Raw genomic sequence first — 15,718 nt, 5'->3', positions numbered from 1 at the left:
GAAGACCAGTGGCCATTATGGAATGGCACGTCGAAGTTGAACAGCAAAGGAGCTGATTGGCTGACACTGCCATTCCAAAATGGCTGTGGTGGCTACTGCTAGGTATATTTTCCGACCCATATTTCGCGCCGGCTCCACGCTGTCTTAATGTAACCATGATTGCGTTCCAACCCCAGTGCAGCTCAGTGTAAACAAGCGTAACAGTAGAGTCGGTATCTTCTGGCAAGGCCAGTGGTTTCCATCTGTGGCGAAGTTTTCCCTAAATCAATGCTTATGACAAATCCAGCTCCAGAACCAGCCATAGATTAAGCTGGCTAATCTTTGGAATATGGTGTAGTAAAAAAACCCAGCAACAACAGATAACATTAGCAAGATACCTAGCTCATTAAGGTTAGTGCTAGCTAGCTCCACTGACAGCTGTCAAAATAAAATGAAATGACATTTTATTTGTCACATACACATGTTTAGCAGATGTTATTGCAGGTGTAGCGAAATGATTGTGTTATGGCTCCAACAGTGCAGTATATCTAACAATTCACAACAATACACACAACCTAAAAGTAAAATAATGGAATTAAGGAATATATAAATATTACAAATATTAGGATGAGCAATGCCTGAGTGGCATAGACTAAAATACAGTAGAATATAATACAGTATATACATATGAGATGAGTAAAGCAAAAATATGTAAACATTATTAGAGTGACTAGTGTTCCATTACTAAAGTGGCCAGTGATTTCAAGTCTATGTCAATGGGGCAGCCTCTAAGGTGCATGGTTACATAACCGGTGGAAGCTGCCTAGTGATGGCTTTTTAACAGTCTGATGGCCTTGAGATAGAATATGTTTTTCAGACTCTCGGTCCCAGTTTTGATGCACCTGTACTGACCTCGCCTGATAGCGGGGTGAACAGGCAGTGGCTCGGGTGGTTGTTGTCCTTGCTGATCTTTTTGGCCTTCCTGTGTATTTGATGTTTATCAACTACATGTGGAAATTCCCACAGTTTAGCCATGACCACTTCCTGCTCCTTGCACAGTGGAGACAAGGAGCCGTATCTGTGGACGGTCTCCGACCGTTCTTTATGCCGCATTCAAAACAACTGGGAACTGGAAAAAAAACTAACTCAGACTGGGAACATCTTTTTAACGGTCATCCAACTCGGAATTCCAAGTCGGGAACTCTGGCCTCTTTCTAAAGCTCCAACTTTCCGACCTGAAGATCACTGACGTCATGAATTGACCAATTTTTTTCTGAGTTAAATTAATGACGTCAGTGATCGGTAGGAACGTCGGAGCTCTAGAAAGAGGCCCGAGTTTTCCGGTCGGAGCTCGCTTTTTGCGAGTTCCCAGTTGTTGTGAATGCGGCATTATACCTCAGCGTATTCGACTGCATAAGGAGAAAATGCGATCAAACTCCGGAAACGGAAATGTTAGCAAAATGAATTCTGATTTTTTTTAACAGCTAAACATTTTATATTTGTGACCCGGCCGTTGAAGAATATATAGGTTGTTTTGCTGACTGATACCTGTAACAGTAAGTGGGAAATGTTTGAATACAGCTGCTTGTCGTTTTGTTACGACAGTGGATTGTGTTGATTTCAATTACTGTAGGTGGCACTGGGCGAAAAATCAGCAAATAAAATATCGGTGATCTGTTCTCAATCGTGTAAAAATGTTCTGTAAAACAGGTGAGTTAACTAAAGTGAGAGAAATTACGTTAAACGTTCAATCGCTAATAATGTAGGCGAAGGGAATGTCAATGAAAACATCATCATGCACTGACATTTGGGTTGCTTATTCCAGTATGCATGATTATTGCACGATGCAATGCCATTGCGTGTCCTTTTGTTGGACGATTGATTGCCTTTGTGCATATCTAATATCTGGCATTGTAAATCTGACAGACAGTCCGCAACAGTTATACATTTGTCCACCCTACCCCGTTTATTGCAAATTGATTACACATGCTTTGTCTGACTGCAGCCGGTTTCTTCTTCCTATTCCCCACCTTGATTTTTAATTATCAACATTTCTACTGGGTAAGTGGAACTATTATTGGAACAATTTCACTGTGACTGTAATTCCATCTATTAGAAACGGGTCTTATTTCTAGTATGGAATATTAACTAAGAAAAAGTACAATAGGCTAGCCTATTGTAGCCAGTGATTCTAGCTGACTAAACTCAACTGCATGGTGAAGGAGGAAGTCGTTCTAGACCAGTACCCGACGGTCAAGGTCCAGTTGTGGATTCATCACGTGCAGCTGTGGAAACAGTAGCGCGCTGACAGTTACTCTCTTGTGATCTATGTGAACATAACTGGTACCATAGAACCGTATTCGAGCAGCTGGCCAATTACGCAAGCCTTTAGTTCTGGTTAATAAAGATTAGCTGACAGTCAGAAGTTCTATGAACTAGAGGCAGGAGGATCAGGCCAGGGTGAGTGCTGGGCAGGATATTTGGTTCCTTAAATTGTCTCCTTTTCTTTACCACAAGCAGTTGAAGGTACTGGATAGGTTTTCAATGTGATCATGGAGAGGACACAAGAAGAGCTACTTAACACTATTGAGATCCACAATGTGAATATCCCAACGGCTGTGGCATCTGTCTTCTGCCCTGTCTTTCAGGTACACATGGCAGTGGCAGGTAAAAATGACTTTGCAGTTCTCAACACCGGGCGGAAAATGCCTCTCCTCGGGCTAGGAACATGGAAGAGCGAACCTGGCAAGGTAGGTGCCTCACACGTGATTGATTAACCATTAATCTTTTGGATGAATTATTTATCCCAACTAATTTAGTGTAGTATCATTATGGGCTTGCTGATGGGGTCTTTAACAATGATTGTCTTCTTGGGTTGTGCTGTATTCCAGGTGAAACAAGCAGTGGTGTGGGCCTTGCAGGCTGGCTACCGTCACATCGACTGTGCTGCCATCTATGGCAACGAGGTGGAGATCGGAGAGGCTCTACAGGAGACGCTTGGCCCTGACAAAGTAAGCCAACACCAAGAAACATGATAGCTCTGGTCCAGGGCGTTACATGCGGCTTGAGTCGTCTTCTTCTTCTTCAATGGTTGTTGAAGAAGGCTCAAGCAAACACTTAACGCCCTGGCCCAGAGTTAGGAGAATGGTATCTAAGGCTTATCAATGTAGATACCATAGACATCATCGGCAGATACTGAGAAGGACAGAGATGTGCTAGTCCACGGCGGCCGCTGATTGGCTGAATACCCGGGGCGCGAGGTGGTTGGAGTTGTCAACAAAGCAGCATGACAGAAATATGATGCCAAGTTTTTGAACTACCGGTAGTTTCTTTGAGAATATATATATATATATATATATATATATATATATATATATATATATATATATATATATATATATATATATATTAGGGCTGTCAAAAATAGCGCGTTAACGACGTTAATTAGTTGTTTGCTGTTAATTACGTCAATTTTTTTAACGCATTTCACGCATGCGCAGTGTGACAAATTATTCAGGTCAGGAAAGTGGTTGGGAGCTAGAGGCGAGATGGAGCAAGGTGAGCAAAGTGGGCCTATTGACGGATTCAAATATAAAAAGAATGATGATGGTACAGTTAACAAGTACAAGGTTATTTGCAAGATTTGTAAGAAGGAGTTTCAATTTCACGGAGCTGTTCAAGCTTGAAGTACCATGTCAACGCTCAAACATGCGTTTGCTGGGCCGTCAGATTCAGCAAGTGGTTTGCGCCAGACCACGCTGAATGTTTGCAGGCAATTAACAAAATCAACCTCAGATAATTTGACCAACACAATAGCAAAATGGATTGCAAAGGATTGTAGACCCATTAGCATTGTAGAAGACTCAGGTTTCCTTGATGTTTTGCAAGTGGCGTCTCAAGACTCATTCTATAAGCCACCGTCAAGAGCCAAAGACAAATATTATGGTGTGTAGTATGTTTCAGCTTGATTTAAAACACCATTATTTGGCTGTGTTAATAAACAGACATAATATGAAAATTATGTATCTGTGTCCTGTTATTTATCTTTTGGTATGCATTTCAGAAAAAAAATGGTTAGGATTCAGGTGTAATTGCAAATAGTGATTAATCATGATTAATCCACTGAAAATTCTGATTAATTTGATTAAAAATTTTAATCATTTGACAGCCCAAATATATATATATATATATATATATATATATATATATATATATATATATATATATATATATAAAACGATGTGTGCATTTGAACAACAGGATAAATACACCTATTTTAGATTTGCATGTCAAAAACTGAATGACCACTGCAGCACATGCTGCCACTGTTTTCAACAGATTAGATTATACTATTTAGAACGAGCAGTATTCAGACCCCGGAAAGTATTCAGACCCCTTGACTTTTTCCACATTTTGTTACGTTACAGCCTTATGGGCTCCCGAGTGGCGCAGTGGTCTAAGGCACTGCATCTCAGTGCTTGAGGCGTCACTACAGACCCCCTGGTTCGATTCCAGGCTGTATCACAACCGGCCGTGATTGGGAGTCCCATAGGGCGGCGCACAATTGGCCCAGCGTCGTCCGGGTTTGACCGGTGTAGGCCGTCATTGTAAATAAGAATTTGTTCTTAACTGACTTGCCTAGTTAAATAAAGGTAACACAATACCCCATAATGACAAAGCAAACACAGGTTTTTAGAAATGTTTGCACATTTATTAAAAGTACAAAACTGAAATCACATTTACATATGTATTCAGACCCTTTACTCAGTAACTTTGTTGAAGCACCTTTCGCAGTGATTACAGCCTCGAGTCTTCTTGGGCATGACGCTACAAGCTTGGCACACCTGTATTTGGGGAGTTTCTCCCATTCTTCTCTGCAGATCCTCTCAAGCTCTGTCAGGTTGGATGAGGAGCGTCGCTGCACAGCTATTGTCAGGTCTCTCCAGAGATTTTCGATCAGGTTCAAGTCCGGGCTCTGGCTGGGCCACACAAGGACATTCAGAGACTTGTACCGAAGCCACTCCTGCGTTGTCTTGGTTGTGTGCTTACGGTCATTGTCCAGTTGGAAGGTGAACTTTCGACCCCAGTCTGAGGTCCTGAGCGCTCTGGAGCAGGTTTTCATCAAGGATCTCTCTGTACTTTGCTCCGTTCATCTTTCCCTCGATCATGACTAGTCTCCCAGTCCCTGCCGCTGAAAAACATCCCCACAGCATGATGCTGCCACCACCATGCTTCAGGGATGGTGCCAGGTTTCCTCCAGATGTGACACTTGGCATTCTGGCCAGTGTTCAATCTTGGTTTCATCAGACCAGAGAATCTTGTTTCTCATGGTCTGAGAATCTTTCGATTCCTTTTTGGCAAACTCCAAGCGGGCTGTCATGTGCATTTTACTGAGGAGTGGCTTCCGTCTGGCCACTCTACCATAAAGGCCTGATTGGTGGAGTGCTGCAGAGATTGTTGTCCTTCTGGAAGGTTCTCCCATCTCCACAGAGGAACTCTGGGACTCTGTCAGAAGGACCATCAGGTTTTTGGTCACCTCCCTTACCAAGGCCCTTCTCCCCCGATTGCTCAGTTTGGCCAGGCGGCCAGCTCCGGGAAGAGTCTTGGTGGTTCCAAACTTCTTCCATTTTAAGAATGATGGAGGCCACTGTGTTCTTGGGGACCTTCAATGCTGCAGACATTTTTTGGTACCCTTCCCCAGATCTGTGCCTCGACACAATCCTGTCTCTGAGGTCTACGGACAATTCGTTCGACCTCGTGGCTTGGTTTTTGGTCTGACATACACTGTCAACTGTGGGACCTTATACAGACAGGTGTGTGCCTTTCCAAATCATGTCCAATCAATTGAATTTACCACAGGTGGACTCTAATCAAGTTGTAGAAACATCTGAAGGATGGTCAATGGAAACAGGATGCACCTGAGCTCAATTTCGAGTCTCATAGCAAAGGGTCTGATTACTTATGTAAATAAAGTATTTCTGTTTTGAATTTTTAATACATTTGCAAAAATGTCTGAACTGTTTTTGCTTTATCATTATGGGGTTTTGTGTGTACATTGCTGAGATATAAAAATAAAAAAAATCCATTTTAGAATAAGAATGTAATGTAACTAAATGTGGAAAAGGTCAAGGGGTCTGAATAATTCCCGAAGGCACTGTGTGTGTGTGTGTGTGTGTGTGTATATATATATATATATATATATATATTATACAAACAGTACCAGTCAAAAGTTTGGACACACTTACTCATTCAAGGGTTTTTCTTTATTTTTACTATTTTCTACATTGTAGAATAATAGTGAAGACATCCAAAACTATGAAATGACACATGGAATCATGTAGTAACCAACAAAGTGTTAAACAAATCGAAATATATTTTATATTTGAGATTCTTCAAATAGCCACCCTTTGCCTTTGACAGCTTTGCATTCTCTCAACCAGCTTCACCTGGAATGCTTTTCCAACAGTCTTGAAGGAGTTCCCACATATGCTGAGCACTTGTTGGCTGCTTTTCCTTCACTCTGCCGTCCGACTCATTCCAAACCATCTCAATTGGGTTGAGGTCGGGGGATTGTGGAGGCCAGATCATCTGATGCAGCACTCCATCGCTCTCCTTCTTGGTAAAATAGCCCTTACACAGCCTGGAGGTGTGTTGGGTCATTGTCCTGTTGAAAACAAATGATAGTGGGACTAAGCCCAAACCAGATGGGATGGCATATCACTGCAGAATGCTGTGGTAGCCATGCTGGTTAAGTGTGCCTTGAATTCTAAATAAATCATAGACCGTGTCACCAGCAAAGCACCCCCACACCATAACACCACCTCAGTGGTGCTTTACGGTGGGAACTACACATGCAGAGATCATCCGTTCACCCACACCGCGTCTCACAAAGACACGGTGGTTGCAACCAAAAATCTCAAATTCGGACTCCAGACCAAAGGACAAATTTCCACTGGTCTAATGTCTATTGCTCGTGTTTCTTGGCCCAAGCAGGTCTCTTCTTCTTATTGGTGTCCTTTAGTAGGGGTTTCTTTGCAGCAATTCGACCATGAAGGCCTGATTCACACAGTCTCCTCTGAACAGTTGATGTTGAGATGTGTCTGTTACTTGAACTCTGCAAAATATTTATTTGGGCTGCAATTTCTGAGGCTGGTAACTCTGAACTTATCCTAACTCTGGGTCTTCCATTCCTGTGGCAGGCCTCATGAGAGCCAGTTTCATCATAGCGCTTGATGGTTTTTGCGACTGCACTTGAAGAAACGTTCAAAGTTCTTGAAATGTTCCGTATTGACTGACCTGCATGTCTTAAAGTAATGATGGATTGTCGTTTCTCCTTGCTTATTTGAGCTGTTCTTGGCATAATATGGACTTGGTCTTTTACCAAATAGGGCTATCTTCTGTATACCACCCATACCTTGTCACAACACAACTGATTGGCTGAAACGCATTAAGAAGGAAAGAAATTCCACAAATTAACTTTTAAGAAGGCACACCTGTTAACTGAAATGCATTCCAGGTGACTACCTCATGAAGCTGGTTGAGAGAATTCCAAGAGTGTGCAACGCTGTCATCAAGGCAAAGGGTGGCTATTTGAAATAAAATGTATTTTGATTTGTTTAACACTTTTTTGGTTACTACATGATTTCATGTGTTATTTCATACTTTTGATGTCTTCACTATTATTCTACAATGTAAAAATAAAGAAAAACCCTTGAATGAGTAGGTGTGTCCAAACTTTTGACTGGTAGTGTATATATAGATAGATAGATACAGTTGAGATCGGAAGTTTACATACACTTAGGTTGGAGTCATTAAAACTCATTTTTCAACCACTCCACAAATTTCTTGTTAACAAACTATAGTTTTGGCAAGTCGGTTAGGACATCTACTTTGTGCATGACACAAGTAATTTTTCCAACAAATGTTTACAGACAGATTATTTCACTTATTCACTGTATCACAATTCCAGTGGGTCAGAAGTTTACATACACTAAGTTGACTGTGCCTTTAAACAGCTTGTAAAATTCCAGAAAATGATGTCATGGCTTTAGAAGCTTATGATAGGCTAATTGACATCATTTGAGTCAATTGGAGGTGTACCTGTGGATGTATTTCAAGGCCTACCTTCAAACTCAGTGCCTCTTTGCTTGACATCATGGGAAAATCAAAAGAAATCAGCCAAGACCTCAGAAAAAGAATTGTAGACCTCCACAAGTCTGGTTCATCCTTGGGAGCAATTTCCAAATGCCTGAAGGTACCACGTTCATCTGTACAAACAATAGTATGCAAGTATAAACACCATGGGACCACGCAGCCGTCATACCGCTCAGGAAGGAGACGCATTCTGTCTCCTAGAGATGAACGTACTTTGGTGCAAAAAGTGCAAATCAATCCCAGAACAACAGCAAAGGACCTTGATGCTGGAGGAAACTGGTACAGAAGTATCTATATCCACAGTAAAACAAGTCCTATATCGACATAACCTGAAAGGCCGCTCAGCAAGGAAGAAGCCACTGCTCCAAAACCGCCATAAAAAAGCCAGACTACAGTTTGCAACTGCACATGGGGACAAAGATCGTACTTTTTGGAGAAATGTCCTCTTGTCTGATGAAACCAAAATAGAACTGTTTGGCCATAATGACCATCGTTATGTTTGGAGGAAAAAGGGGGTTGCTTGCAAGCCGAAGAACACCATCCCAACCGTGAAGCACGGGGGTGGCAGCATCATGCTGTCGGGGTGCTTTTCTGCAGGAGGGACTGGTGCACTAAACAAAATAGATGTCATCATGAAGAAGGAAAATTATGTGGATATATTGAAGCAACATCTCAAGACATCAGTCAGGAAGTTAAAGCTTGGTCGCAAATGGGTCTTCCAAATGGACAATGACCCCAAGCATACTTCCAAAGTTGTGGCAAAATGGCTTAAGGACAACAAAGTCAAGGTATTGGAGTGGCCATCACAAAGCCCTGACCTCAATCGTATAGAACATTTGTGGGCAGAACTGAAAAAGCGTGTGCGAGCAAGGAGGCCTAAAAACCTGACTCAGTTACACCAGCTCTGTCAGGAGGAATGGGCCAAATTCACCCAACTTATTGTGGGACGCTTGTGGAAGGCTACCCGAACCATTTGACCCAAGTTAAACAATTTAAAGGCAATGCTACCAAATAATAATTGAGTGTATGTAAACTTCTGACCCACTGGGAATGTGATGAAATAAATAAAAGCTGAAATGAATCATTCTCTCTACTAATATTCTGATATTTCACATTCTTAAAATAAAGTGGTGATCCTAACTGACCTAAGACAGGGAATTCTTACTAGGATTAAATGTCAGGAATTGTGAAAAACTGAGTTTAAATGTATTTGGCTAAGGTGTATGTAAACTTCCGACTTCAACTGTATGTGTATGTATATATATATATTTGACTTGTGTCAGACATGTTATCCATTGTGCCACTAGCTCGCTGATGGGGTCAAGTAAAGGTGTGTGTGTGTGTGTGTGTTTCTTTGTTTACACCTGTCTCTGTATACAGGCCCTGAGGCGAGAGGATGTGTTTATCACCTCTAAGCTGTGGAACACACAGCATCACCCGGAGGATGTGGAGCCCGCTCTGCTGAAGACACTGAAGGAGCTGAGGCTGGAGTACCTGGATCTCTACCTCATCCACTGGCCCTATGCCTTCCAGTGAGTAGCTTCCATCATGGGTTCTGGAGAGGCATAATAACTAGCCTTAGTGAACATGATACAGCAAATAAATGTATAGAATTGCCAGACACCAGCAGAATTTCCTTTTAAATTAATTTCAATTTGGGTATTAAACTTGCTATAAGAATGTTTACAATGATCAATTCACATTAGTGTAACTGTATGGGCATCCTATACTGTTCAATGTTAACATTTTGCCCGTTCTTCCCCTTTCCCACAGACAAGGTGACGCTCCTTTCCCCAAGTCAGAGGACGGCACCCTGCTGTATGACGACATCGACTACAAGCTGACTTGGGCTGCCATGGAGAAGCTGGTGGGGAAGGGCATGATCAGGGCTATCGGCCTGTCCAACTTCAACAGCAAACAGATAGACGACGTGCTGTCTGTAGCCAACATCAAACCCACTGTGCTTCAGGTAAGGAGGAGATATGTTGTTCTGACTGTGCGTACATTATACCTAGCTACCAGGATTTCCGTTATGAAAATGTGGCGCCGGTCATTTGACCAGCTGCATTTTAATTTACCGGACAGTTGAGATATGTACCAGACCCATATACATTGGGTGTGTAACCTGATTAGGGTGTCCACCCACGGTGCACAGAATGACAGAAATTTCATTTATATTATGGTAATTCATCTTAACAGAAAATGCAAGTCGAGGATGCAATGAGGTGTGTCCTTACTGCACATTTTGAAGATAGTATAACTGTCCATATTTACTTTTCCTCAGCCAACAAGATGAGTAACGAACAGCAAAATCACTATCCTATGCTTAGGCGGAGCGCGACTTTCAAGTTTGGGGAAGCAAATGTCACCATAAAAATGCACCTTTTGCAGACTTATGTAAGATCGCCTACTATTCGTGATGTGTAGATTGGATAATCATAATTTAGGCTAATAATATAACTCAATCACTTGCAAAAAGACCGTTCAATTCATGGCTGAGCGCGTATAGTGTAGAGGCCTGAGCTATATCATACTTTTCTTCTTTGTTTGCATGGAAAAAACACATTTCATGCAATTTTACTACACTTTATATGACTGGAGACAGAATCTTTTTTAATATGACAAATTACAGGGTAGCCTACTCCGCCGACACTGACAAACAATCAATAAAAACGACGTCCATATAGGCCTACGAGAAGGGGAGACAGAAATAGAATATGACGTCCATCAAAACTGAAGGAGGATATGATTGTCCAAAAACAAACTTTTAAGTGGCACTGACCCAACAATGATAAAGAGTGAGTATGCGCAGTGCACACTCACCGGGGATTTGGCCGATGCTCTCCGCTAGTGTCATTAAGATAGGTTATAGGCCTACTGTTGTTCGCTCAATTAAGTTGAGAATTTTGATAACTAAAAGACAGAAGTATTTTCATTGTCTTCTCTTTGCAGCAATATCCATTTACTTTCCAAACTGTCTGGCTCCCGGACAATGAAAGAAAAATGGAAAACAAAAGAACATGAGAGAAATAGGCTACTGGTTTCAATTGCATATGGAAGTCTATATAGAATAATTGCCTCCACAGATATGGTACGATTTTGCCTAGGCTACATTGAAGCAAGGTAAAACATGCCTCATAACATTTTGTAAAACATTCAGGTTTCCAACTATTTAAGTAGCTATATGTTTTCAAAATGCATACTGCCACCAGCTCATTGCAAAGTGGTGTGATGCGCTGATGAAGCCTGCCTTCCGTTGCCTATGCATTTGAATGGTGAATGGGAAGAACGCTTCAATTACCGGTTGAGAAATACAAATATTAGCTCTTTTTAATCGTGGCCCAAAAACTATTTTGTACACATGATTGCATTTAGAATGGTTGCGCAATGATTGGGCTGACAGATGTTCTGCTTAAAGGCTCTGTATCTGTATGCTGTGCGTGTGATAAATAAGATGCATAACGAATAAACACGAGACAATTTAATTCCACAAAATTATGCAAATTAACCCATAGACCGATAAGCATGACCGGTCAAATGTATTTCCATCAACTGGTATTCCCATCAATGAATATGCTAAAAAGCATTATTTTATTGATTATTTTTTATTTATCGGCTTTTCTATTTTTTTAAAGGCCAAAAGCCGGCTATCAGCTAATGGAAACCCTCCAAGCTGAAGATCAATTGAGAAACTATTTAAAAGGTTTACAAGCTAGCTAGGAGTCGAACCTAGAATGTTCTGATCCGTAGTCAGGTGCGTTATCCATTGCGCCACTTGCCCACTGAAAGGGGTGGTGTTTGTTTTTGGTCTCTTTGTCACTACCACAACCAGTCTTCTCACAGTCCATCTCTCCTCCAATATCCTTTGTATACAACCCTCCCGTCTCTTCCTGTCCCTGTCAGAAATACAGCAAGTGTTTGTTTGTTGACGGTTAAATATTAGAACATATTTACATTTACATTTTAGTCATTTAGCAGACGCTCTTATCCAGAGCGACTTACTGTTAGTGAGTGCATACATTTATTTTTTAATTTTTCATACTGGCCCCCCGTAGGAATCGAACCCACAACCCTGGCGTTGCAAACGCCATGCTCTACCAACTGAGCTACATCCCTGCCGGCCATTCCCTCCCCTACCCTGGACCAATTGTGCGCCGCCCCATGGGTCTCCCGGTCCCGGCCGGCTACGACAGAGCCTGGATTCGAACCAGGATCTCTAGTGGCACAGCTAGCACTGCGATGCAGTGCCTTAGACCACTGCGCCACTCTGTTTTTGTTTAGTTTGGTTTGAGTTTTGCTAGCTGGGGGGGTCTTGATATGTGGCATGTGCTGTGTGTACATTATTCCTCCTTGCCTAAAGATCAGTTGGTAAAATATTGAAAAAGTTTCATCGCTAGCCAGGAGTCAAACCTAGAATCTTCTGATCCGTAGTCATCCATTGCTAGCCCGCTGACAGTTGTGGTTTATGTTTCTGTTTTTCAGGTGGAAAGTCATCCGTATCTGGCTCAGGTGGAGTTGCTGCGACACTGCCGGGACAGGGGCCTGGTGATGACGGCGTACAGTCCACTGGGGTCACCGGATCGGGCATGGAAGCATCCTGACGAGCCTGTCCTCCTGGACGAACCAGCCATCAACACCCTGGCCAGGAAGTACAACAAGTCCCCAGCACAAATCATCATTAGGTGAGTAATGTTATATAATGTTCTAGCCTAGTACTCTTTACTCAATGATAACCCAGCATCCCCATGTCATATCAAATGCCAGAAATAAAGACCCCAGTAATACATTGATTATCTATGGAATATAAACTGATATTATGTCATGAGCCTATCAGCAGGATATTGATGCCGTGTGTTCCACAACTTAAGAGGTGATCAACACATCCTCTCGCGTCTGTACAGTGAAATGGGTGTAAAATAAATACACAAACACAAACAAACACCTTGCCTTGAGCCAATCAGCGGGCTAGTGGCACAATGGTTAACAATGCGTCTGACTACAGATAAGAAGATTCTAGATTTGAATCCTGGTTAACTCGTAACTTTTTTCAACAATATCCCAATTTCTCTTTAGGTAGGCAGGATAAATATACCAGTATGATCTATCAAGACCTCCCGATTTTAGCACAATAATTCATAAAATAAATTCATAAAACACTCATATGGTCTAGTAATCAGATCTTGCTTTTCATGTAACCTATTTGGTCTCTCAAACCAAACAATGTACATCATGTCTCTTTGCTAGATGGCAGACGCAGCGAGGAGTGGTGACGATCCCCAAAAGTGTGACAGAGTCTCGGATCAAAGAGAATATCCAGGTGGATTATTGTGTTATAGTATTCTGTTTGATGACGATCTATAATTGTAAATTGCTGCACAATTAAGTCTACTACTGCAAGAAACCAAAACTCTTACTACTACTATTCCTACCCATCATAACTGTTTTCATAAGTCCCATCGTGCAATCCTGTAATATGATTTATTAGACTACCGAGTGGACTCGTAATCTAAAATGTGTGTGTATCCTCAGGTGTTTGATTTTACCCTTGAAGCAGAAGAGATGAAGTGTATAACGGCATTGAACAAAGGCTGGCGCTACATTGTACCAACCATCACAGTGAGTGGTTTTAGAGCTCCCTCTACTGGTATATTTGTGTACAATGAATGTGAGACCAGAGAATGTCATTGGAATTCTATGGGTTATGTGATGGCCAGCTCACAATGGTTAAATGTTTCATAGAGAGCTAATACTATATCTGTTGTATGTAATCAGTTGAAGAAAGTAACCAAAATGCAGTGTCTCTGTTGATATTTCACTATAGCAGTTGTCATTGGGCTAGTGGCACAAGGGATTACGCATCTGACTACGGATCAGAAGATTCTATGTCAGACTCCTGGCTAGCTCGTGACTGTTTTCCAATTGTTGTTGCAGGTTGATGGGATGCCCGTCCCCAGGGATGCCGGACATCCACACTACCCCTTCATTGACCCCTACTGAGTAAATCCCCAAATTGCTGCCCACTTTTGTGCCTTGGGAACCCCCTCCCCTTCCAAGGCTGTGTCCCAATTCGATGAAATGGCTTCCTTTCGTCACAATCCTGTGTAGACAACTGATGTCTTTTTTTAGGGGAAAGAAGGTTGGTAGAAAAAGTCCAGCTCCTGTCAGATCAGTTGTCATGGTGGTGTGGTGACAGGGAAAGAGTGCTTTATGAGAGTACTAGGACATAGCATCTGTGTGCTTCGTAAATAAAAATGTTTTGTTACTGCCCTTGTGAGTGATTTGTTATTTGATTTGCTGATTGGTAATTAAAATGCATCTTTACTTGAAGGGAAAACCAGTCTAAACAGTGTAAACACTAAACTGACCTGCTTTCTGACTCAGGCTGCACAAAAGCACTGACTTGAAATGTTTATGGAAATGCAGTGTTATAAATCATTATACAGCTGTGTTTTGTAATGTATTTAACCCATCGTTCACCATGCCCAGTACCTATAGTTGAAGTCGGAAGTTTACACACACCTTAGCCAAATACATTTAAACTCAGTTTTTTCACAATTCCTGACATTTAATCCTAGTAAAAAATTCCCTGTCTTAGGTCAGTTAGGATCACCACTTTATTTTAAGAATGTGAAATGTCAGAATAATAGGAGAGAGATTTATTTCAGCTTTTATTTATTTCATCACGTTCCCAATGGGTCAGAAGTTTACATACACACAATTAGTATTTGGTAGCATTTAAATTGTTTAACTTGGGTAAAACTTTTCAGGTAGCCATCCACAAGCTTCCCACAATAAGTTGGGTGAATTTGGCCCATTCCTCCTGACAGAGCTGGTGTAACTGAGTCAGGTTTGTAGGCCTCCTTGCTCAAACACACTTTTTCAGTTCTGCCCACAAATGTTCTATAGGATTGAGGTCAGTGCTTTGTGATGGCCACTCCAATACCTTGACTTTGTTGTCCTTAAGCCATTTTGCCACAACTTTGGAAGTATGCTTGGGGTCATTGTCCATTTGGAAGACCCATTTGCGACCAAGCTTTAACTTCCTGACTGATGTCTTGAGATGTTGCTTCAATATATCCACATAGTTTTCCATTCCTCATGATGACATCTATTTTGTTAAGTGCACCAGTCCCTCCTGCAGCAAAGCACCCCCACAACATGATGCTGCCACCTCCGTGCTTCATGGTTGGGATGGTGTTCTTCGGCTTGCAAGCCCCCCTTTTTCCTCCAAACATAAAGATGCAACGTTATGGCCAAACAGTTCTATTTTTGTTTCCTCAGACCAGAGGACATTTCTCCAAAAAGTACGATCTTTGTCCCCATGTGCAGTTGCAAACCGTAGTCTGGCTTTTTTTATGGCGGTTTTGGAGCAGTGGCTTCTTCCTTGCTGAGCGGCCTTTCAGGTTATGTCGATGTAGGACTCGTTTTACTGTGGATATAGATACTTTTGTACCTGTTTCCTCCAGCATCTTCACAAGGTCCTTTTCTGTTGTTCTGGGATTTATTTGCACTTTTTGCACCAAAGTACGTTCATCTCTAGGAGACAGAACGCATCTCCTTCCTGAGCGGTATGACGGCTGTGTGG

General features: G+C 41.8%; 1 protein-coding gene across 2 annotated transcripts; it reads left to right on the top strand.

The window, feature by feature from the left end:
- The first annotated feature begins 1,371 nt into the window (after positions 1–1,371).
- On the top strand, positions 1,372–14,400 carry LOC121540471 (aldo-keto reductase family 1 member A1-B). Of its 2 annotated transcripts, none has more exons than XM_041849366.2 (9): positions 1,372–1,535; positions 2,628–2,729; positions 2,871–2,990; positions 9,514–9,665; positions 9,907–10,102; positions 12,616–12,815; positions 13,378–13,450; positions 13,663–13,749; positions 14,065–14,400. In XM_041849366.2, exons 2-9 carry the CDS (start codon positions 2,634–2,636, stop codon positions 14,128–14,130), a joined length of 990 nt encoding a protein of 329 aa, XP_041705300.1. In that variant the 5' UTR covers positions 1,372–1,535; positions 2,628–2,633; the 3' UTR covers positions 14,131–14,400. The 2 variants fall into 2 exon arrangements, with proteins under 2 accessions (XP_041705300.1, XP_041705301.1); XM_041849367.2 differs by lacking the exon at positions 1,372–1,535 and adding an exon at positions 1,565–2,439.
- Positions 14,401–15,718: the final 1,318 nt, after the last annotated feature.

The sequence above is a fragment of the Coregonus clupeaformis genome, chromosome 26 (assembly GCF_020615455.1).
Source record: "Coregonus clupeaformis isolate EN_2021a chromosome 26, ASM2061545v1, whole genome shotgun sequence".
Lineage (NCBI taxonomy): Eukaryota > Metazoa > Chordata > Actinopteri > Salmoniformes > Salmonidae > Coregonus > Coregonus clupeaformis.
Note: the sequence above shows the minus strand (reverse complement) of the source record. Positions and strands in the feature narration are given on the sequence as shown.